Here is a 22,110-nt window from a genome sequence, read left to right on the forward strand (position 1 = left end):
ATCAGTGGACACTGTAATCATTTTTACTGTCATGTTAACAAATGATGTGTCAGTTTACTGGACTTATGTTATTAATTCTAAAAAGTGATTAATGGCACCACCATTAAACTGCTGGATAAAGAGCAAGCGACTTTTGTATTCTGGAGGGAGAGGTGTAATTTCTAGATCTTTTTCTAAAATGGATATGTACCTTGCTGTTTCTGCATTGGATTTTGGTCAATACCGTGATGTTTATTTTATACTACTGTTTACCCAAAAATAGGTCCGAATGTTTTTATCCAGGTGCTCATTGGATAAAAAGTTCTTATGTCAATGTATTTTTAAAACATATTAAAAGCTAAGTAGAATTTTACCAACCGGCTGGCTGAAAAGTAGTGCTTCACTGCCCTCTCTGGTTGAAAATGAGCCTTTTTATTTGCCGTGGGGGTAATCCCAATCAGCATCAATGATGAAATAAACTGTCCCGTGCTGACCTCTATGGCTGTGTGAGGGTGAAGAGCTAAGTCACCGTAAAAAAACCTGGGGCTGTTGATTAATAGAGGTTGTTGATAATTTTTAATTAGAGGAGTGATTAAACAGTCTCAGGGCATAATATTGTGAGTGTGTGTATGTGTGTCTCCCTGAATATAGGGAGGGAATTGCACCATAGAAGGAAAAGATGATGGAGAGGATTTTAGACGTCTGTTGAATTCCATGGACATCCTGTGTTTCACTCCAGAGGAGCAAACCAGCATCTACAGGGTGCTGTCCTCTGTCCTTCATCTGGGAAATGTCTACTTCCAGCCACATCAGGTCTTAGTTGTCATAAGCACCCACCTGTTACTAGATACAAAAAGTTTGTCCAGTTTGTGTGACAACCAAAGGATAAGCTTGATGATATTGATATGTAATAATGAGGGGCTCTGTGTCTGTGGATGTGGGTACAGGCTGAGGGTCAGGAGGTGGCATCTGTTGTGAGTGCACAGGAGATCAGGGTGGTTGCTGAGCTGCTGCAAGTTTCCCCCGAAGGACTTCAGAAGTCTGTCACATTCAAAACAACAGTGTGTACCACACAAAAATGATTTAAAACTACATAATGTAGTAGTTGGTGTTAGATAACTGATGCATTTATCCCTCCAGGATACAGTAAGGGAGAAGATCTTCACTCCACTCACTGTGGATAGTGCTGTGGATGCCAGGTGAGACTGCGGATCAAGGTCAAAATATAGTGTCTGTTGAAATGACAAAACTACTTTTACTCAAGCTACTTGTGCTGGAGACCAAAGCCAGTCTGGCAGACTGTCCCCATTATTGTGCCCCATCCCTAAAATCACAGTAAGAGCCTGAGAAGCAAGACGATTAGATATTCTCTTCTAATCTTTGTGGAGGCACATAAGGACAAAGGATGTTAGAGCTGCAAGAAAGATTTTTCAGATGTCCTCTGTTTCCATAGGAACCAGTATTCTGTTTCCATAGAAACCTTGTTGTGTGTTTCTCGTAGAGATGCTGTTGCCAAGATCCTGTACTCGCTGCTGTTTAATTGGCTAACAGAGCGTGTCAATGGACGGGTTTATCCACGCAATGAAGCCCTTTCAATCTCCATATTGGACATATATGGATTTGAGGTCAAGCCAAGGAATGATCTTGCATGTTCCTGATGCAATTAAGTGGCGTTTACCCGCTCCCATGTTCTGAACTGTCTCTTCCTTTTGCCCTCCAGGACCTACAAGTGAACAGCTTTGAGCAGCTGTGCATCAACTATGCCAATGAAACGTTGCAGTTCTTCTTTAATAAGGTCATCTTCCAGGAGGAGCAGGTCGGGAGGATTACAAATTAACTTTTTCACATTATTAAATTATTTACAGGGAATTGACGGTGAGAATTCACAGCATTTAGTAGCTAGACTTCTCATTATGTCATTAAAATATTAAACCCTCCCATTTTGAAATGAGGTTTCCTTTATTTTTGTACGTACAGCACAACTGCTTAAGTTGTGACATCTTAATGTTTTAATCTAAACCCAATCATCAAAATGTGCTTAATGGGGCCACAAATGAGTTGAAGAACCTCCTTAAGTTTAAGGGAGGATCATTTATTGTTCCATGACAGAAGCTTTCATTAACAGAACTTTTGCGCTCTGTGTGTAGGAGGAGTACATGCGGGAGCAGATCCAGTGGCAGCAGCAGCCTTTTAGCCACAACCAGGCCTGTCTTGATCTCATTGCAGCTAAACCTCATGGGATTTTGCGGATACTGGATGACCAGTGTAATTTCCCACAGGTACACACTTGGCTAATTAAACCGAACTTTAAAACAGAGGTGATATAAATGGAAAAACAGTCACTCCAAAAAACACAGGCATAAAAATACCCCCATTTCAGTTATTGGATTTCTTATAAACCTCTAAAGTGCTTTACAGCAAATCAATACAGAGCTATCACACACACTGACTTAATTCCCGCCCTGCTGCTGTTATCATTTTCCTGAGGCTCCATATCCAGCTGAGATGGTAGCAACATGCTATGGATTTTCTCCAATCCATTAAGTGAAATTTGAACATTGCATTACATGAGTTAATGCCCGAGGCTATCTGCTAAACACACAGGCAACATGTGCTGGTATCAACTTCATCAGCCTATATATCTTCTTATTATTGCCAGGCAACAGATCACACCTTCCTTCAGAAATGCCACTATCATCATGCAAACGAGCCACTCTATGTCAGGCCAAAGATGCCACTGCCAGAGTTCACCCTGAAACACTATGCTGGGAAAGTCACATATCAGGTGATTTTCTTTCTCAAAAGCTGCAGATGTTAATCTGTTCACTCTTGAATTGGTTTTAATACATTTCTGGTACAGGTGCACAAATTCTTGGATAAGAACTTCGACATGGTCCGTCAGGATGTCTTAGACCTCTTCATTCAGAGCAAGAACAAAGTAAGACATCATTTTTATATGGAAAGAAAATTTCTTAAATTATCTGTATTTGTTTTACCCTGTTTTACTCCAATATAAGATTTAAGACGACCGTTCTTCATGATCTCCCCTCAATAATTATAAAAACTAAGGTACAGTTAATTAGACCAATGGTTTGACCATGTAAGGACTCACTCATCTATGTAACGCATTTGTTGCAGCTAACAAGAATGAGGTCTTGCTAAATCTGGTACTTTTTAATGGTGTATTTTGGGCTGACTGATATTCTTCCTGCCTTGTGTTTCTTTGTGTCACTGTGTTTGCAGATGGTATCCGGCCTCTTCCTAAAACATTCCGAGTCTCTGTCTCAGCAGCGGTCCAACATGAGGCGCAGCAGCACAGCCCGTCGTTATCAAGCCAACACCGTCAGCGCGAAGTTCCAAACCAGCCTGCAGGAGTTGCTCGACAAAATGGAAAGGTTTGGACGCAACACCGATTGAAGTCCAGCTTGTATGGGATGACTTCTATTGTCCTTCCAGCTGATTTGCTCGTCCACATTGCAGATTAATTGGAACTGTGGGCTTAATTGCTGCTGTGGACATGAACCCTTAAGCTATATAAAGTGAATCTATTGATGACTCATCATGGCTTGTTTGCTGCAAACAACGGTCTCTAAACATCGATTACATCTCAGTGTACCAGTGGACTAACGAGTTTAAATCTTGTAAGCCCCTCTGTTGCTACTGTTTGGATCATTTATCTTGGGAAGATTAATGTTGTTAAGAACCATACGCTTAATCTGTCTCGTAGAAATGCAATCAGAGGACTCAGGAGCTTTTCTGATGGTTTTTACACATACACATAAATGAGAATAAATTGGGATATGTGTGTAACTGCCACTGGGAGACGGTGCTTCTTTTTCTGCTTCCTGCTTGGAAAGAAAGCAGAAAGATTTGTGGTGTGTTCTGAGCTCCGGACTGCTCATTTTGACCATATTTATCCATCCATTTTTACTGTCAACAGGTGTAGCCCTTATTTTGTGCGATGCATCAAGCCAAACCATCTTAAGGTATATTTCAAAGTTTTTTGGTGTGCGCAGGTTTGCCATGGATTTTTAAGATGCTAACTAATGTATAATGTTTTATTCATTTACAAATGTATGTAGGAGCCAGGGGCATTTGATATGGAGCTGGTTAGCACACAGCTACGCTACTGTGGTATCATGGAGACCATCCAGATCAGGAAGGAGGGTTATCCAGCCAGGTTCCTTTTCCAAGCCTTTTTATCAAGGTTAGTAACACATCAGGTATGACTGAAGAGAAATGTTAGCTCTAATTGAACTGCTTATCTTTCCATTTCACAATTTACAGCAATGTCTGCCTGTTGTAATCTGGTATTCGTTGCTCCACTTTCAGGAGAGTAGCAGAAGCAGAACACACAACAACAGAAAGTCCAAATTATATTTTGACTAGGGTAATAACATTAATAAAATACCAACTCCCTGGAGAAGGAGGAGGCGAATGAGCCAAAGAGGATACCAATAGGTTCGCAAGTCTAAGATGTTGAATATTCCTTGGAGAAATGCAAATGTCAGTCAACCCAATAGATCTGCTTTGTATACACTAAAGAACAAACTGAAGATAGAGTGAAAGAAAGTAACACAAATCAGCTGCACTTGCAGTCTAGTAACGCATCTCCAGGGAGGGTTTGATGACTTCAGACAGCTGCTGACTGCAAATGATTTTCATCCAAGTTAAAACAAAGACAGAACAATAGCTCTAAAGTGTGAAATCATATTAAACATTGTTTGGTCTCTATTGTAAAGATTTACTATTGGATTTTCATTGTGGATTCATTTTTGGACCCACAGGTATAAAGGCCTGCTCTGTCTGAAGGATCTTCCTCCTGCAGATGGTGAAAACTGTGTTAAAATGCTTCACAAACTCGGGCCGGTCAAGAGCGGTTCCTATCAGCTGGGAGTCAGTAAGGTGTGTCCTCTCAGCACGCATGTACAGAATCAATAGACATTTTAGAAAGATTGCCCACTATTGTGTGTGTGTGTGTGTGTGTGTGTGTGTGTGTGTGTGTGTTTGCTAGATATTCCTAAAAGAAGAGCTGTATCTGCTGTTGGAGGGTAAGCGGGACCGCTTGCTGAGCATCGCTGCCCTCACACTGCAGAGATACGCGCGCATGTATTTTGTTCGGAAGAACTTTACTCGGTTTCGCCGACGCGTGATCATGTTCGAAGCTCGCAGCAGAGGCTACATAGAAAGGTAAGCTTTCACCAGACTGTTGCCCATAAAGGTGGCATCATTTTGTTTCCATACACATTACTGTTTTATTGTTACACATTCATGTCACATTTGACCAGATTGCTCAAGAAAGGTTTAAGAAGATAGATTCTTTAACTATCAAGAATAAATCTGTCAACGTGATGATTTCAATTATGGAAGAAATTATTTGTCTTCCTTTAATTGAATTTCAAAACTTGCAAGGACTATTCAAAAATACTCTTCTCAAATATCTGTTTTCTTTCATCACATTTTTGCTTTAAAGTGAGTTTTAGCTTCCAGCTATTGTTTGTTTGGTTTTAGACAGCCAAATAGAACAGAGCAAACCTTATAAGACATTCTGCATCTTTAGTCCTTGGTGAAAGCTGAGTGAGCTGAAGGGCTCGTGACTTGCTAATCCATCAGAGATGATGGATTCCTCGACCAATGGCGATCCCCCCGAACCTGGACCCACAATGCTGATTAGCAATTTATTTGAATGTGTTAAAATTAATGTCCTTGCCTGATGAGGATGCTCGAAGGGCCGTAACCTCAAGGTCATTTTGAACCTTCAATGGAATTTTCAGAGAATGTCTGTCATGCTTTGATGAATTTAGAGAAATGGCCAAAAACTCCCTCTGTAAGTGTGATTAACAGTTTCAGTTGCACTGATCGATGCTGCAGTAAAGTGTCAAACAAGAAAAGTAAAACATCCATGAATCTTTCATGACAGATCTTTGTATGTTACCTGGTGGGTGTTTACATTTGACCATTTCCCTTTAAATGCATCTCTGAGAACGACCATCTTTCTCTTTCCTCCCAACAGAAAAAAGTTTGCTTTGAGGAGAAAGTGCCTCATCAGGTTTCGCTCCCCAGTGCTGCTCATCACCGTCTTCCAGCGTTACATGAGGGTATGCATGCTGTGTATATGTCCATGTGAATGAACAAACAATTGCCTTTAGAGCAAAGAAATGAAAAATGATGTGTGTTGATTTTGTCTTCCCGTCAGACAGTGGTGGAGCCGCTAAGAAAGGCAGAGGAGGTCAGTGACGAGTGTCTGAAAGGGCAATTTAAGTAACATCAGTGTGTAATCCAAGTGTGTGTCTGTGTGTAGGATCGCATGAACAGAGAGGTGGTTAATGTGACAACGCTGCCCATCCCTGCTGAGCTGGCAGCACTGCTACATGCTGCCTCAGGTGCCCTCACAAGTACACACTGCGACAACTGCTCTTCCGTGACCCGTCAGTGCTCTCTGATGTCATCAGGCTTCTTTTTTGTTTGTGTGCGCGTGTATGTGTGTGTGCGAAGGTGGTGAAGAGCTGCATTCAGATTGCTTGGCAGTGGTCCAAGCGCCGACAGTTCAGGTTGACCCTCAGCTCACCCTGCCCCTGGATATCAACAACTACCTCATGACACACTACATCCGGGCCATATTTAGGGTAAACACCCAAAGCACATACACTGAACATGGCTACCTGTGACACATCATCAACACACAAACAAAAGGACACCCCTGGGGAAGTTCATCCACTACTACTAACAGCCGCGTCTGAGTAATTACTAACTGTGTGTTGCAGGAGCCGTTGTTTGGAATGCTGACAGCCCCACTGGAGAGTTCACTCATTCGGATGGATGACGAGCAGAAACAAGGAGCTGTGAACACCTTCAGTTTGGTACATGTGGCATAACACTGCTGGAAACCACACCAGACATCAGCAAATAAACATCAGCTGTAGTTTAATCACCCTTTGGATGAAGAGGGAGCTGAGCCAGAAGGCAAAGCTCTTGATCTTCATTCCTACCCTCTTCCATAAGAACAAGGTCACAGATACAAGTGGCTGACATGGGTTTTCTCTGCAAGTTGGCTGGGGCTTTGCTTAGAGATAGGATGAGAAGCTTCGACATTCAGGAGGGACTCAGAATAGAACTGCTGCTCCCGAGGATAGAAAAGTTGATGTGGTTCGGGTGCCTGGTGAGGAAGCCACCAAGGCACCCTCCTAGGGAGGTGTTCCAGGCGGGGAGGAGACCTCAGGGAAGGCCCAGGTCCAGGTGGAGAGATTATATCTCCACTCGGATGGATGGTGGATGGATGGATGATGGAGGGATGGATGGATGGATGGATGGATGATGATGGAGGGATGGATAGATGGATGGATGGATGGATGGATGGACGGATGGATGATGATGGAGGGATGGATAGATAGACAGACACAGATGGATAGATATAAATTGAAACACGATTCTTTCACTCGCAGTGAGATACATCAACACTGTATTATAATACAGTGTTGATGTATTATGTATGTATTATAATACAGTGTTGATGTAAATGTCTTTGTTTGTGATAGATTATGAGATTTATGGGTGATCCTGACTTGAATGGGGCTCAGGAGAACTTGTTTGGGAACTACATCATCCAGAAGGGACTTTCTAACCCGCAGCTGCGAGATGAGATTCTGGCTCAGGTAGCCAATCAGGTGAGACTGTTGCAGTTGCCTCTGGAACTAAATGGAAAAAGCAACATTATTTCTGTAACAGTTATTTCCTCATTTTCCCTGTCAGGTGTGGAGAAATCCTAACATTTTGAACTCAGAGCGTGGTTGGCTACTTCTCTCCTCCTGTCTCTCCACCTTCCTGCCTTCACAACGGATGGCCAAATTCTTGCTGAAGTAACAAACTCCGTCATTATTAATAATATTAGTCATGATTATAACATTACTGTCATATTTTACCTACTGGTTTGACAATATCTGTTATGTTGATATTATTGCAGAAGGGTGCTTGTTGTGCTTCTTGTAGGTTTGTGTCCGACTATGGTCCCGAGGACTACAACTGTGTCTGTCAGCATCGGCTCATTCAGGCTCTACAGCGCTTGAACGTCGGGCCGGAGTATGTTCGGACTTATCCCCCCTGTCTGCTGGAGTGGACTGCCAATCGCAAGAGGGCTACCACTGTTCTTCACATATACTGCTTTGATGGTGAGCACACACACGCACACACACAGACACTTATGTTCTACCGTCATCATTTACAGTATATTTTCCCTCCTGCAGGTGTGTCATTCCTGTGTCCGGTGCATTCCTGGACGACAGGCGAAGAAATGGCCAAAGACATTCTACAGCACAGGTATGTTTTAACTTTTGATCTTTATCACCATGTATTTGGAAGATAAATTTGCTTGCATCGCCTTGTTTTTTGTGTGCAGGGGAGTGTTGGAAGGCCGTCGAGGCTGGTCTGTGTTACTGAAGGAGACGGCTCAGTGGGTGGAGCTGGAGGGCTCTGACTATGTGCTGGATCTAATGTCAGACCTGGAGCTTCCTGCTGACTTCCCTAAACGCAGCAGCTACTTTATCATCTCTGCTCAGGAACCCACCAGAGTGCGGCCCAACGCCAGCATGTGAGACAGAAACAAACCTTAACAGGACAGCCATCAAAATAATGAGGCTGTCTCAACTCTAGTTTGTATCGACACAGCTTATAAAATGCTGCTTCAAAATTCTTCACAAATATTAAGTATCCACAGGCAATTACATTTCTGCAGATGATCTAATCTTGAAACCTCTGCGGTGTTCATAGCAGTAATTCTTCAAGCTAATTTGCACAACCTTAATTGAAAATCTTGTTTCTGACCCACCTTTGGGACCTTGCAGCAAAACGTTAAATAATACATGAATATTTAAAACATACACGGCCTCAGCCTACTTCAACATTTAACTGTTACTTATGCATGACACATTAATTAGCAAAGTAATAATGTAATATATGAAAATGTATTATTCCCGGCGGCTAAACACTCATTTACATGTTGCTGATATTGTTTGTCTTTAGTGAAGCAGATGCTTTCATCTACGACTGCACGTTCGGAGGGTTTTATCTCAAATGGTGTTTATGCTGTATTGTTTTACAGAAGCCTGTTGGGTGGTGGATTTGACCTGTCTAACGATGTCCTCTCCTCCACCATACCCGGCACCGATGGCCTGGGTACATGTTTCAGCAAACATTTGACGAGCCAGTGATTTGAAATGGAATCAAGCATGAATCATCCTCCTGTTCTATCAACAGATTTTGAGCCACGGAGAGGCATGGACCGCTATCTGGACAGCCTGTTTGACCCTGTACTGTCCGATGGAATTGAAGTATGTTATATAATTAATTGCAGTAACGCACTAGAACAAATGGGATAATTTTAGTTCAGTAGGCCTTTGGTATATTATAATGAGAGCAACGGTGCAGTGAGTCCTGGTGAGGCTGGATCTGTCCGTATTCAGCTGGGACAGCGAAGTGGTGAATATTAGTCATGCTATCGGATGTGGCCGACAGGAATGAGCGTGTATCAGATGTGTTCTACGGACCTCTTCTGCCCAGCAACCTAATACGTTACTCAGTTACCGTAACTGTAACAGCCATCAGATTGCCACATTGATTTCCCACGCAGGCCATGTTGAGATCTGCTTACAAGGAGCTGACACTTTAGCAAATGAAGGATTTACTATTTAATGAGACATGGCTAACGAGCGGTTATTGCTAAGTGGCTGATTTCGGGTAGGATAGCTTTCACACTGCAGAGGAATTCCAGTATGAATACCTCTGCAGTATGAACCAGTATGAAATGAACACAACAAAAAGTGTAGAGAGGGAAATATTGAGGCCAGAAATGAGCACGTTAATCCCAGCAGGTGATCTTTTAGATGGCAATATTAGTATTTGAGAAAACGTCATATGATATTCTGATATTCTACATGACAGTAATTCAGATATACCTATTTTGGTTAGATAAGTGCTGAGAAATTTACAGTCAGTAGTTATTTCTTAGGCTGTCTCTGTTTATGTGCATTCATATCGTGAGCTGTTGTTAAGCGCTATACTTGTCTGTCCGTCTGTCGCTCTGTCTTCACAGGACACACAATCAGCTACAGGATTGTCCAGCAGAATGAAGGGGGCTGGGGGAGTTGGAAGGGGGTGGCATCAGCAGTCAACTGGCCCCCCTCCTCCACCTGGGGGTCAGTTTAAGAAAATTCACTCCCCTTGACTATAAAAAACAACACTGGAGGCAGAGTCAGGACCCTAGTTTTAGTCTCAGTCAGGGTATCGTCAGATTTATTCTACACTATAGGAATGATTCAAAATATCAAGAATCAATATAACAACAATCCACAACAGTAACTCAGGAACAATTACACTTTACCCCCAATTTCCATTTTCTGTCATGTCTGGAAGGGAGAGCGCAGCAAAGATCGGGGGGAAACAAAGCACAGTGGCGGTAACAGGGACAACACCAAATCCTGTGCTCATTACAGATACTGACACCTCATTCAGTTAATGAAGTGAATCGTGTAATTTTCACTGTCACGTGTAAAGACTAATGCGCCGTTGTCCATAGCTGTGAGAGTCCTACCCGTGGGTGGCCTGATGTCTCCACCCGTCGCTGCAGTTGCACCTGTAACACTGGGTGTGTATCAAGCCGGATTTTAAGCATGAAGAAAATAGCTTGGCTGACATGCTGCTTTTGCTCTTTTTTTCCTCATACTTCTTTTCACCAGATGCCCAGCAGGCTGCTGTGTCTCAACAGCGGCAGATTATCATGGAACAACAGGCTGTTACCATGGTAAATCTTCCCCGTGGAAGAGAACATATTCTGTACTGCTCTTGTGTGGAGTTTAAAAAAAAGCATCCTATTGTTTTATTTTCCTAGAACCAGCAGATGGTAATGCCACCAATGGCTGTAGCCAGTACCCCGATATCAAGCTCTCCTACCACCCCAACCACAAGCCCCCCTGTCAGCCCTCTTCTCCATCACCCTCCCAGCCCATATGCTGCCATACCCACAAGTCCATACGCTAATATTCCACCCAGCCCCTATGCTAACTTCAGTCCCACTCCCTACACTACAGCAAATGTCCCACCCAGCCCCTACCCTCCAACCACTCAACGGGAACAAACACCTTTGCCTCCTGAAGTGCAGCCTCCCGCAGAGCCGGCAGCAGAGCCTCAGTCTGTATCACCCCTCCCTGACTCCAACCCTCATCTGAGCTCTATTAAAACACAGCCAACACAGCCCAAAGCTGAAGCATCTAGTCAGGTCAGTAACTCTGAGACATGTGAGTCAGTAATTCAAGGGGATGTTTTTCCAAAATTCAACAACAAACAGGTAATATTACAATGCAAACAAGTAGACAAACACTGATTAAACATAAGTTTCATCAGACTCAGAGGGACAGTTATTGATAACAATTTAAAAGAAAAGTTAATTAAAACCTTGAAATTTACCCAGTGATGTGTGAAAATGGTCCAAAATCTCTCAAGCCTTCTCACCTTCTCCGCACCTTCTCTGTTTCAGGTTCAGTCAGGTAAGGACAGCGGTCCTCGCAGGAAGGCTCCAGGCATCCCTGTAAACAAAGATACACCAGCCACAAAGTTGGGTAAGCATGAAGTCCCTGTGACTAAGTCTGAGCGAGGAGGACTTCACAGAATGAGCTTTTTTTTTATGTTTCTTTGGTTTTAGGCCCTGTGAGGCCATCCCCTACATCCCCCGCCGGGGATGTGGTGAAATACTCATCACAGCTTTCAGATCACATTATTCCAAGCCATGATGTCCAAGGTATCTGAATTCAGGAGCTATAGTTGACAGTGCATGAAGACAGGATTTGTTGTTGTTGTTATAGAAACACGGAAGAAAAAAATCTTATGGTATATTCAGTTTCATTTTATTGTGGTTTGCATTATTTTTTAAGACATCATCAAAAGGTACAACTCACCACCTCCAGCAACAGAACCAGTGCCACCTGGCAAAGGGTGAGTTTTCACAAGCACACAGACAAACGATGGCGGTAACAGACGAGGACTGAGAATATCAATCATATCTAAGAAATGTTAAATCTGTCCACGTCAGTCATAGCTGTTCATGCTTTCTTGTGAATGTACTGAAAGTCTGAAACACAACATTACCACCAGCAGACACTGGCATGTTACTGCATGCAGTGAGCACAACGGTGTGAGAATGACAGTATTAACATACAATCTGGCAAAAACACACAACACAGCACCACATCTGTGCCGTGCATTGATATTCGGGGTTCTCTTGTGTGGCTGTGTTTAGAAGACAAGAAGGGAAGTTTAAAAAGAAGCAAAACCCCCGTGATGAGGCTTTACAGATCCTCAGACCTCAGATGGACAATCCTCCCGCACCGCAGGTGGATGCACACGCCTGAAATCATGAAGAATTGTAGAAATATGTGGAGTCGCTGAGGAGTTAAGCAAAGCTTTTGTGTCTGTCCAGCCGAAACCTCCTGCCGTCACTTCACAAGTGCCCTCCACAGTGAAAGAGACGGAACTCAAACCCACAAAAAGTCCAAAGAAGAAAGCTGCAGACCGTCCCCTGCCCATTCCTCCCCCAGGTACTCACAACAAATCACTACACATGTTTCTCCTTTTTGTCTTATATGTGAATAAAGGTCATTTATTTATGTCTAGTAGAGCATTTGCCAACGCTCAGCCTTCAACTATAATTAAAACTGCTTTGTGCACAAATTAATTTAATTACAATGTGGTGTGTTGCTTCCACCCATGGTTATTTGTGAGGCCTCCAAAATGTGAGTACATTCTAATTAAGTAAAAGGTAAAATAACTGTGTAATATCTTTAACAAGAATAGAAACCTGGTAGACACCGGGCTGAACATTGTGGCACTCATAACCCCAAAAAGCACCTTCAGTGGCCTTGATATTAAACCTAATAAGTCAACAAGCTGTAGAAAACGGATTGGAGTTGAAAGCATTGTTTCATGGCGGTGCACTACACCACAGGGACTATCTGCTGATTTGCAGATTTCAAAAGCACATTTCTTCTCTGTTGTCCAAATGTAATTGGAAAGGTGAACGACAATAATCAGAGGATAAAAAGCTGTCTTATGCTACAGTAAAAACAAGCAGTGTGACAGAGCAAATAGCCCAAGATGCTAAATAAAACGGGGCCAACTGAGACGCCTGTCATGTTGTTTTTGGTGCAGTTTCTCGGGAGCTTCCTGTTGAGACAGAATCCATCCAGACTCAGCTTCACCAGAGCACCAATGAAGAACACTACACCTACACTAATGTCCCCTGGAGACTATACCTCAGGAAGGAGGTATGTGCAGCTTCAAGACACAAACACACACCTGTAATCAAACTCTCCTCTTATCCGGCCATCTGTCATTTGGTTTGGGCAGGTTTTTTATCCAAAAGACAGCTTCAACAACCCTCTGGTGCTGGACCTAATTTTCAAACAGGTGCGTTTTGAGGTCAAAGCATGACATTTTTTTCCTACTATTCAAATTTACTTTATATTTGATGTCAATTTTTTGGCTTTGAGGTCTTCAACTGTGGTCTGTATTTGACAATATAAAAATCACACAGTGATCAAACTAAGGATTATCCCTCCACTACCCTGCTCTTCTGCCTCTGTCCTCCTCTGCAGATTGTGAACGACACTCTGTCAGAGGCATGTGTTCGCATCACCCGGGATGAAAGGCAGAAAATGAAGGCTCTTTTCGGTAGTCTGTCTGTTCTCTGCAGACTTTTTTTTTTAAAGCATACGCTCTAATACAAACACACCTATTTGGCATTCATGAGTTTCTGTCTGTGTGACTGACAGCTAAACACGGGGTAGAGCAGAATATGGATCCAGTTGAAGAGCATGTCAAGAAGACTATTGTCACTGCAGCTAGGGAAACCTGGGAAATATACTTTTCCCGTCTCTTCCCTGCATCGGTAGGTGAAGCGTGTCCACAGAAGATTGTGATTTTGGGTCTGATTCTCGTCACTGTCTTGCTTGTATGTTTATGTGTGTTTGTGCAGGGTAGCGTTGGAACAGGCGTGCAGGTGTTGTCAGTGTCCCACAGTGGCATTAAGCTGTTGAAGACTGTAAAAAGCAGCGCTGCAGCTCCAGATTACTTCAGAGTGCTGCGGCCTTACACGTATGTGTGGCCTCCTCTGTTTTTGGCATTGTTGTGCCTTCAGATATGAGTAGTTTGAAGTTAAGGGTCACTGTAAAGCACTACATGTTTACTTTTTCACTATCATTAGGAGAACTATATGCAACTTCTCTTAAATTTACCAAATAAACTCACAGCATTAATGTGTCTCAGCACAAATCACAGCTTTTGACCAAAATGTGAAAAAAGTAGATGCGTTTCAGAGTCTACTGCATTCTCCCTAAAACTATACATCCTCACAAACAAAAAGATTATATTACATATTAATTTAGGGGTCCTATAGTTACTCATGTTTCAACGATCTTTCCTTTAACACTGTCTTTGTAGCTATGCAGACATCCTGTTTGTAACCATCCCATCTGAAAACATGCTGGAGTTTAATTTGACAAATGAGAAACTCATCCTATTCTCAGCCAAGGCACCGCAGGTCAAACATCTCATCGACACCTTCATCAATGAGATCAAAAAGGTAAATGTGCGCTCACGCATTAATTCTGTCCCTTACTTGTGCTTTGATATTTCGCAGACACGTGAATCACTAACCAGTTTCAAAATGTAAATGTAATGGTACGATATCGATGTTCCCTTCAGGACTCAGAATATGTGATTGCAGAGCGTAACTTTGTGACAGACGACCGTTCCATGCTCAGCTTTCATAAAAGTGACATCATCAGGCTGCAGGTTATGGACGGGCTGGAGAAAGGTGAGGCGGAGGGGTATATGTAGCTGAAATCCTGTTATCTTCTGAGTGAATTTCTGATATACACAGGTGTGTTTCTGTGTGTGTCCACCAGGTTACAGCTACGGATGTGTGGTAAAAAAGAAGGTTGTGTTTTTAGAGGAGCTGAAAAGAGACACTTCAGACTTTGGTGAGAGTTCATTTATCCACATTTTATCCTCACATCTGACAAAAACAAAAGTACTGTTAGCATTGCGATCAAGGCATGGAAGTAAGAAGGATGACAAATCCAGCTGTTGAGATTTTTCAGCCTGGGTTGTTTTTAGAAGTACAGTGAAGACATGATCATACCTTAAGGCAGGAATGGAGACGGGTGGCGCTGACAGTGCCCGCAGCCCTCTTTAAAAACAATACTACAGGCAATTCTGAAGATGGAAGCTGCTGACACAATTTAAAAAATATTGATTTGCGTCATTTCTCGAGGACACGAAAGGTGAAATGTGTTTTAAAGCCAGACGTCAAATATCTCCCACCAGATAGAGAAAGTAGGGCCGACTCTATATGATGTACTGGGGTTATAGTAGGAGTATTATCTAATTATCTCAGTGAAAAAATATCAAATATATAAAAGCTTTTATATTTGTTTGTAGAAGACCTGTTTATAAAAAGTAACATTTCCTCTATAAGTTAATGGTAACTGTTTAAATCCTTTTACAGTTGGTTGACTGTATGTTGACCGTCTGTTCTGTGTGCCAGGTTGGAAGTTCGGTGCTGTGTTCAGTCGCTCGGGTGCGTTCCCGGCTGATTGTGTCCATCCGATCACTCCTCCCGACTTCTTGTCGCTGCCACTGGACCGCACGACTGAGCCGCGAGGAGGAGCCGGACAGTTCGCTGTGTCATCGGCTGTGGCTGTGGCTGTGGCGTCCACCACGGCTGCGTACGGGATCGATCAAACCATAGAGGTAGAAGCACACTCACACACAGAGATTTCTTTTCTATTTTTTTTAATGAATCTTTTGATTTTTAGAGAGTTCCCTTAGATGGTGTCAGTGATGGCGAGCTGGATGAGACAATGCTGCAGGACGCCAGATACGATATGCTTGAGTTTGCCAAGAAGTACTTCAGACGTGGACCCATAGGAAGAGGGTCAGACAAAGAAAAGCACATGCATCCTCACTGTCATATATAAATATTTACAAAGATATTACTTTTTAGACACTGTGTAAAGTAATATCTTTGTAAATATTTTAAGTGGCGTAATTGCTGCATTTTTAAATATGTTTTATTGCTAATAAGTCTGCTGTTACTGTCTCCTCATGTGTTGATCACGCTGTTTTCAGGGATTCCCTGAAGAGTAAAAACAAGAACAGAGAATCCACAGAGCCGGCTGACATGATCAAGTTCTCCAAGGTAGCTACTAAAGCTTAAGCTGTTCAGCAATCTGTTTCCTAAATGCTTTGTGTGCTGTTTTTTGACTTTTTTTTTCTTCATTGATTTGTTTAGACTGTATTTATCCTTCACAATCTTTTTTTTTTCAGAATCCTCTGACTGAGTCTCTCATAGAGTTTGCAGACCCAGTTTTAAACAGAGTGGCAGCAGATCTCTTCTTGAGTAAGATCCCACCTTCTTTCCTCCAGTTCCATTATCTTAATATTTTTTCCTTGTTACATCTCTGTTTTATTTTCTTTCTAATATAAATAGTTGAAGGCTGTAGCTTGTATGTGTGTTTCAGAACAACAGATTCTAAATGTATTTTAAGCCAAGTAGATCTTAATTAAGTTGTTAAAACATATATCATAAACCTGACCAGACTCGTGACATGATGTTGGTGTGTGTGTGTGTGTGTGTGTGCGTGTGTGCGTGCGTGCGTCCATGCACAGTGGTGATGCGTTTCATGGGTGACTCTCCATTAAAGGGGCTGTCAGAACAGGAAGTGGTCAGCACCTTTCTCAAGGTAAATACAGGCAGCTTTCTTCCCAGGTTAGCATTATGTCTTTGGTAGCTGCTGCGTGCATGCGTGTACATCTGTGTGTGTGTCCTCATCTTAGCTCATAGGAGAGTTTACCTTGATGCGGGATGAGGCTTACTGCCAACTCCTCAAACAGCTTACTGCTAACACCAGCTCCAAACCGTAAGTCGGCTTCAGCACATTAATGTTGTACACATGCCAACACACACACACACACGTATGCTCCTCGCGTCCCTGATCCTCTAATCCTGAGTGTATCTGTGTACTTTGTGCAGTGATAGTTGTCAGCGAGGGTGGAGGCTGCTGTACATCATGACTGCTTTCCATCAATGCTCTGAAGTCCTCAAGCCTTTCCTGTTGAAATACCTAGGACAGGCCTCTGTCAGTGCCGGGCCACAGTATCAAGGTACACACACACAAACACACACACCCACACACTGTGCACCTTGGCAGATTCAGCAGTTGTGTCTAATGTTACCTAAACAGGCATAGCTAAAGCGTGTGAGCAGAACTTGAAGAAGACTTTCCAGCATGGTGGGCGTATCGTTCCACCAAACAGCATGGAGCTGAAGGCCATGATGGTCAGTGTCAAATTATAGCTTATTTAGATTTTAGACCATTTTGTTAGTTTTTAAAATGCAGCCACAGCTGAGCCCCTTTCTGTCCATTAGATACATCTACATTTGTCCTTTACAGGCGGGTCGCAGCTCAAAACGTCAGCTGGTTCTTTTTCCCGGAGGCATTGAACGCCACGTGAAAATTAAAACATGCTCTGTAAGTTTTCCAACAATAATAACGGCCCATTACGGTCCTTTATACGGATCTGTTGATCTTATAGATTCTCCTTGTTTTTTAGGTTGCTCTGGAGGTCATTGAGGAGTTGTGTTATGAAATGGGTTTACACAGACTGGAGGCCATAAAAGAATATGCCGTATTTTTAGTCACCAGCAGAGGTGAGTTTTTGTGCACACATGGGAATCTTCTGCTTGTTTTCATAGACGCAGACCCAAGCACAGATCACATATCAAGCAGACAGATCAGTTTCTAGTTGTCTGAAGAGTCGTTCAGGTTCACGAGACTGATCGACACAACTGAGCACCAGCTAATTCCAAATGTATCCTAATTACAGTGAGGGGACCTTTATTTTTTTGGGTCAGAGAGGAACATGGACAATGAACAACATGGGCCAGGACAGTATACTTAATGTCATCAGTGTTGTAGTGAGAAAGCATTTTATTTCATAACAGATTCATCTGTAGCAAGAATAGTAAAACCTTCTACTTTTATATAAACGTGAAGCCAGAGCTGCTCCCTCGAGGCTTCAACAGCATTTTGACTAAAATTTGCAGTTCTGATCAGTGTGTTTTGTGGTTAACTTTACCACCAGGCTGATGGACAGAAAACAAAGTCTTCATTGGCAGATTCTAATCTTGTACAAACTGATTACTTTTATTTTTGGTCTCTGAAGGTTTCCCTGTAATTGTAGTTGTAGTTTCATCTGTAACGACACGGATCTCCTCGTGCTCGTGTGCCATTTAAAATGACACAGATAATTAAAAATTCATTCTATGTCCACGCGGATGTGTTCAGGTCAGAATGTCCGTCCTCTGAACAAACACGAGTACATCCTTGATGTGGCGACTGAGGCCGAGTTAGTTGACAGCACCTACAGTTTGTGGTTCAGAAGAGTCATCTGGTCTCAGCCTCTCAAGTTTGAGAACGAGCTGTGTGTCACAATGCACTATAACCAGGTGAGACTGGGGTGTTTCTCATGCATGAAGCGTATGTGTGTATCTAACTGTCTGTGCGTGTTCAGATCTTGCCAGATTATCGAAAAGGTCTCTTAAATGTTCTGCCGAACGGAAAAGTGAGCGAGCAGCAGTTCCACCAGATCTCTAAACTGGCAGCCCTGCAGCACAGAGCCAAAGACATCATCTTCATCCCCAGCATGTGAGGAAACAATTTTAAAAAAGCTTTCTTATCAGAAAGAAAACATTCACGAGTGCTGAGCCAAGTGGCGATATTTTCAGTTACCACAGCCTCATTCGTGACTGCACTTCCTGTGTTATGTATTCCAAACCACATCAATTACAGCCCTCTATTAGAGTGTATTTTGATTCAATTAAAGGTCTTGTGTTTGTCTTTTTTAATTAGCACAAAAACAGTTAAAAACCTCTCTACTTTTTTCTTTTTTTTCAAAATTTTGTCAGCACCAAACACTTGGGTCCTTTCGGGTTCTGGTAGTTGTTATCACTGTCGCCTTCTCCCAAAGCTGAGAGCTGAGAGCGGAACAGAACTGCTCGGCGTGTAAATTAATTCTGACTGATGTTGAGAAATCACTGAGTGAAGCAGACCTCCGTTTATCTTCTTTTTTCCTCCTCTCCCGCTCTCTATCCTCCAGACATGAACTATCGGAGTACATTGCCACACCTCTGTTCAAAAAGCAACCGCCTCAGCAGTGGGTTGCCATGGTGACGCAGCACATGCAGCAAGTGCAGGCCCTGAACCCACATCAGTCCAGAGCACAGTTTCTTGGTAGGATCTAACGGAACTACCTAGAAACAGATGTTAAATGGAATATTAGGACATGCTAAATGAATATTAGCATCATCCCAAACATGAACCAAAACTGTGGTATATGACAGACAAACTCTGCCAACTCCTCTTTGTTTACTGCAGTTTAGCTCCTAATTTAATGTAACAATTTAAAACAATAAAGACATGTGAAACCAGGATTTTGAATGCTTTTACGTCAACACTGCAGAAATCTTTAGTTTTCACAGTAAAAGACTTGGTTACAGAATGTTCTTGCTGTTCCCTTGACAAATAGAACCCATTCTAAATCACATCATACCAAGTCAAGAGTCAAACTTTATTCTATTCCTAGACTATATAAAAATAGATTTCATTATAAAGTTAGCAAAACTCAAAGTTAAAACACTAAACATTTTCATTCTCTGAAGAGTCTCAAGTCAGATTGTGGCGACATCTGTTCTAATCCTTCTAAACATGATGTTGTGTGTGTGTGTGTGTGTGTGTGTGTGTGTGTGTGTGTCCAGGGCTGGTCAGCGCATTCCCCATGTTCGGCTCTTCGTTCTTCTACATCCACAGCAGCAGCTCCACCACCTTCTACGCTCCCACTATTCTCGCTGTCAATCAACATGGCCTCCACTTCCTGCACAAAAACACACATGTAAAGATGCAAACACACACACAAACACACACAGGTTTTAATGTGTGTGTATCTCCCAGTGTGTCTTTGTGTGTAAACACTGATAGATTTTAGCTGAGTTCCCTAACTGGTACAATAATTGTATGGTTGCAAGTACATTTTTCCTTTTACTACAGTGTTTTGATCATCCTGAGGGGCTTTGATGTAATGCTCTGTGCTGCAGGAGCTGATGTCAGTGGTCCCCCTGGTGGAGGTGCAGTCCAGTCGCACCCAGAGGCCTTCCACAGGAACCAGTTACCCATATGTTGACCTTACTCTGGGGGACATGAATACACAGCGGGTGGTTCAGCTGCAGCTGGAGCAGGTATCAGACAAAATCAAACAGGAAATGCTGCTCTGAGGACAGATATTTTTTTTCCAGTGGAGTTCAATGGAGCATGTTTGTCCTCGTCCACAGGGCCTGGAGCTGTGTCGAGTCATCGCCATGCAGGTGGAAAACATGATGTTCGCGCGGGAAAAAAGACTCACCCTGCCACCCAGTGAAATCACCATGCTATAACATTTAATTGTGCTTAACTGTACGTCCAATAATGTAAAAAAAAAATGCCCACGTTGGACACAAACACATTAAGCCTACCTCTCCTTATGTTCAAGTGTGCCTCACACACATATGTATAAGTATAGATGAGCCTCCCTTTTTACTTCCATTTATTTTTATTTTCAGGTGCAGTGAAAAGTCCTTAAACTCTTTTTTTGTCACCTCAGTACCTTTTCAATTGTAATGTAAATGTAAATAGTTTTACAGGATTACATGTTTTCATCTGCGCTAAGGCTACTAATTACGGTAACTAGAAGATGTGTCATGGGCCATGCACCTTGTCATCATAAATTTTTGTAAATGATGATGATAACATCCTTTTTTAATATTTTTTCTAATGATATTGTTGAATACAATACTGTATGTGGTGTAAAAATGTGGTTCAACTTTAGTTTTTACAAAAAGTACTGAAATAAATCTAGAGACAAAGAGGGTTTCTGAAGAAGTCAACAGGGTTCAAATATTAGTTTGTAAATATCGCTTTTAAATATGGTTCCTAAATGGGCCTATACGTTATAGTTTTAGATTATTTACAACTAGTAGTAGTTTTCTGACAAATCTGTTGTTTTTTTTTGACGAATCTGTTTTTCATTTTTCATAGGAAATTATATCGTTTGTATCCATTTAAATGAATTAATTTATTACTATATATAGTAATATTATATATTTTATATATATACATTTATTTGTGTGTGTGTGTATATATATACATAATACGGTACCTTACATTAGATTATGTTGGATTTTTGTCATGGTTATCAATATCAACTACAACAGTGATGATGATGATAATAATAATAAAGATTAAAATATTGTTATTATTATCATGATTTTTATATTTTATTTCAGTTTATCTTGTAAATGGGTTTTTAACAACATACGGTATATGGAAACAGGGAGGCTGCACAGCACAGAAGCTGCACAAGGTGAGAAAAGGGAAATTTGACCTGTACACATGACCTGTGACGGATGCACATGGTGCTCTGTACATGGTTTGGCAATTCATCACAATTAGCATTTACAGTACAGGTTTAAGCTGTCTGGGTGAGAGTGAAATGTAAAGAGGATCCTTCCTGCTCTGGCCTGCAAGCCTCTTGGAAAACCTTTCAGCCCAAGGTTACGCTTAGGAATGGTCATGAGTGCTGAAATATAACAGTTTTTCCCAGATGACTAAAATAAATAAATAAATTTACAGCCACCTGAGTCAGTGCTGGGCACAAATGGGTGATTTTTAAATAGGTTAACACCCTGACACATGTTTAGACGTATATACTGTACATACACATGTTTCCCTTTTGAAAAAAAGATTAAAATAAATCAGTAAACACTAGCATAATTGCATAAAAATACTAGAAAATTAAAGAAAAACCGATAAAACTCATTTTATTTTAATTTAAGATACCGAAAATAGTGAAAATGTAGCTATCCAAGCCGTAGTTTTTGCCGCTGTTATGGCCCACTCATGAGGTCCACAAAGAAAGAGGAAGACACGCTGACCAGTTTAACCCTTTATTTCTTAAACCAAAAAGAAAACACCCAACAAAGGAATATGGCAGGTG

The 22,110-nt window shown here is 41.9% G+C and overlaps 1 protein-coding gene across 1 annotated transcript in view; it reads left to right on the forward strand.

Annotated features, from left to right (window-relative positions):
• myo15ab (myosin XVAb) overlaps window positions 1-20,927 on the forward strand; it is a 31,247-nt gene extending 10,320 nt beyond the window's left edge. Inside the window, exons 19-76 of the mRNA XM_057034922.1 lie at window positions 631-792; window positions 927-1,040; window positions 1,120-1,178; window positions 1,481-1,604; window positions 1,700-1,795; window positions 2,127-2,258; window positions 2,639-2,764; window positions 2,840-2,917; window positions 3,223-3,374; window positions 3,920-3,965; window positions 4,062-4,186; window positions 4,767-4,884; window positions 4,994-5,169; window positions 5,993-6,077; window positions 6,176-6,208; window positions 6,281-6,362; window positions 6,475-6,605; window positions 6,744-6,839; window positions 7,515-7,643; window positions 7,729-7,835; window positions 7,966-8,144; window positions 8,220-8,292; window positions 8,372-8,563; window positions 9,074-9,147; window positions 9,229-9,302; window positions 10,064-10,166; window positions 10,547-10,615; window positions 10,707-10,771; window positions 10,859-11,245; window positions 11,504-11,585; window positions 11,669-11,764; window positions 11,898-11,958; window positions 12,263-12,356; window positions 12,443-12,560; window positions 13,171-13,286; window positions 13,369-13,428; window positions 13,617-13,692; window positions 13,794-13,909; window positions 13,997-14,115; window positions 14,461-14,602; window positions 14,725-14,836; window positions 14,928-15,002; window positions 15,569-15,774; window positions 15,840-15,958; window positions 16,153-16,222; window positions 16,351-16,423; window positions 16,693-16,766; window positions 16,861-16,943; window positions 17,057-17,187; window positions 17,268-17,362; window positions 17,478-17,555; window positions 17,638-17,734; window positions 18,372-18,532; window positions 18,598-18,731; window positions 19,183-19,316; window positions 19,841-19,974; window positions 20,177-20,317; window positions 20,411-20,927. Coding sequence (XP_056890902.1) covers window positions 631-792; window positions 927-1,040; window positions 1,120-1,178; window positions 1,481-1,604; window positions 1,700-1,795; window positions 2,127-2,258; window positions 2,639-2,764; window positions 2,840-2,917; window positions 3,223-3,374; window positions 3,920-3,965; window positions 4,062-4,186; window positions 4,767-4,884; window positions 4,994-5,169; window positions 5,993-6,077; window positions 6,176-6,208; window positions 6,281-6,362; window positions 6,475-6,605; window positions 6,744-6,839; window positions 7,515-7,643; window positions 7,729-7,835; window positions 7,966-8,144; window positions 8,220-8,292; window positions 8,372-8,563; window positions 9,074-9,147; window positions 9,229-9,302; window positions 10,064-10,166; window positions 10,547-10,615; window positions 10,707-10,771; window positions 10,859-11,245; window positions 11,504-11,585; window positions 11,669-11,764; window positions 11,898-11,958; window positions 12,263-12,356; window positions 12,443-12,560; window positions 13,171-13,286; window positions 13,369-13,428; window positions 13,617-13,692; window positions 13,794-13,909; window positions 13,997-14,115; window positions 14,461-14,602; window positions 14,725-14,836; window positions 14,928-15,002; window positions 15,569-15,774; window positions 15,840-15,958; window positions 16,153-16,222; window positions 16,351-16,423; window positions 16,693-16,766; window positions 16,861-16,943; window positions 17,057-17,187; window positions 17,268-17,362; window positions 17,478-17,555; window positions 17,638-17,734; window positions 18,372-18,532; window positions 18,598-18,731; window positions 19,183-19,316; window positions 19,841-19,974; window positions 20,177-20,317; window positions 20,411-20,512 — 6,486 coding nt within the window. The 3' untranslated portion in view covers window positions 20,513-20,927. The remainder of the gene's footprint in view (window positions 1-630; window positions 793-926; window positions 1,041-1,119; window positions 1,179-1,480; window positions 1,605-1,699; window positions 1,796-2,126; window positions 2,259-2,638; window positions 2,765-2,839; window positions 2,918-3,222; window positions 3,375-3,919; window positions 3,966-4,061; window positions 4,187-4,766; window positions 4,885-4,993; window positions 5,170-5,992; window positions 6,078-6,175; window positions 6,209-6,280; window positions 6,363-6,474; window positions 6,606-6,743; window positions 6,840-7,514; window positions 7,644-7,728; window positions 7,836-7,965; window positions 8,145-8,219; window positions 8,293-8,371; window positions 8,564-9,073; window positions 9,148-9,228; window positions 9,303-10,063; window positions 10,167-10,546; window positions 10,616-10,706; window positions 10,772-10,858; window positions 11,246-11,503; window positions 11,586-11,668; window positions 11,765-11,897; window positions 11,959-12,262; window positions 12,357-12,442; window positions 12,561-13,170; window positions 13,287-13,368; window positions 13,429-13,616; window positions 13,693-13,793; window positions 13,910-13,996; window positions 14,116-14,460; window positions 14,603-14,724; window positions 14,837-14,927; window positions 15,003-15,568; window positions 15,775-15,839; window positions 15,959-16,152; window positions 16,223-16,350; window positions 16,424-16,692; window positions 16,767-16,860; window positions 16,944-17,056; window positions 17,188-17,267; window positions 17,363-17,477; window positions 17,556-17,637; window positions 17,735-18,371; window positions 18,533-18,597; window positions 18,732-19,182; window positions 19,317-19,840; window positions 19,975-20,176; window positions 20,318-20,410) is intronic.
• The last annotated feature ends 1,183 nt before the right edge of the window (window positions 20,928-22,110 follow it).

Source organism: Takifugu flavidus, chromosome 6 (assembly GCF_003711565.1).
Source record: "Takifugu flavidus isolate HTHZ2018 chromosome 6, ASM371156v2, whole genome shotgun sequence".
In the NCBI taxonomy this organism is placed as follows: domain Eukaryota; kingdom Metazoa; phylum Chordata; class Actinopteri; order Tetraodontiformes; family Tetraodontidae; genus Takifugu; species Takifugu flavidus.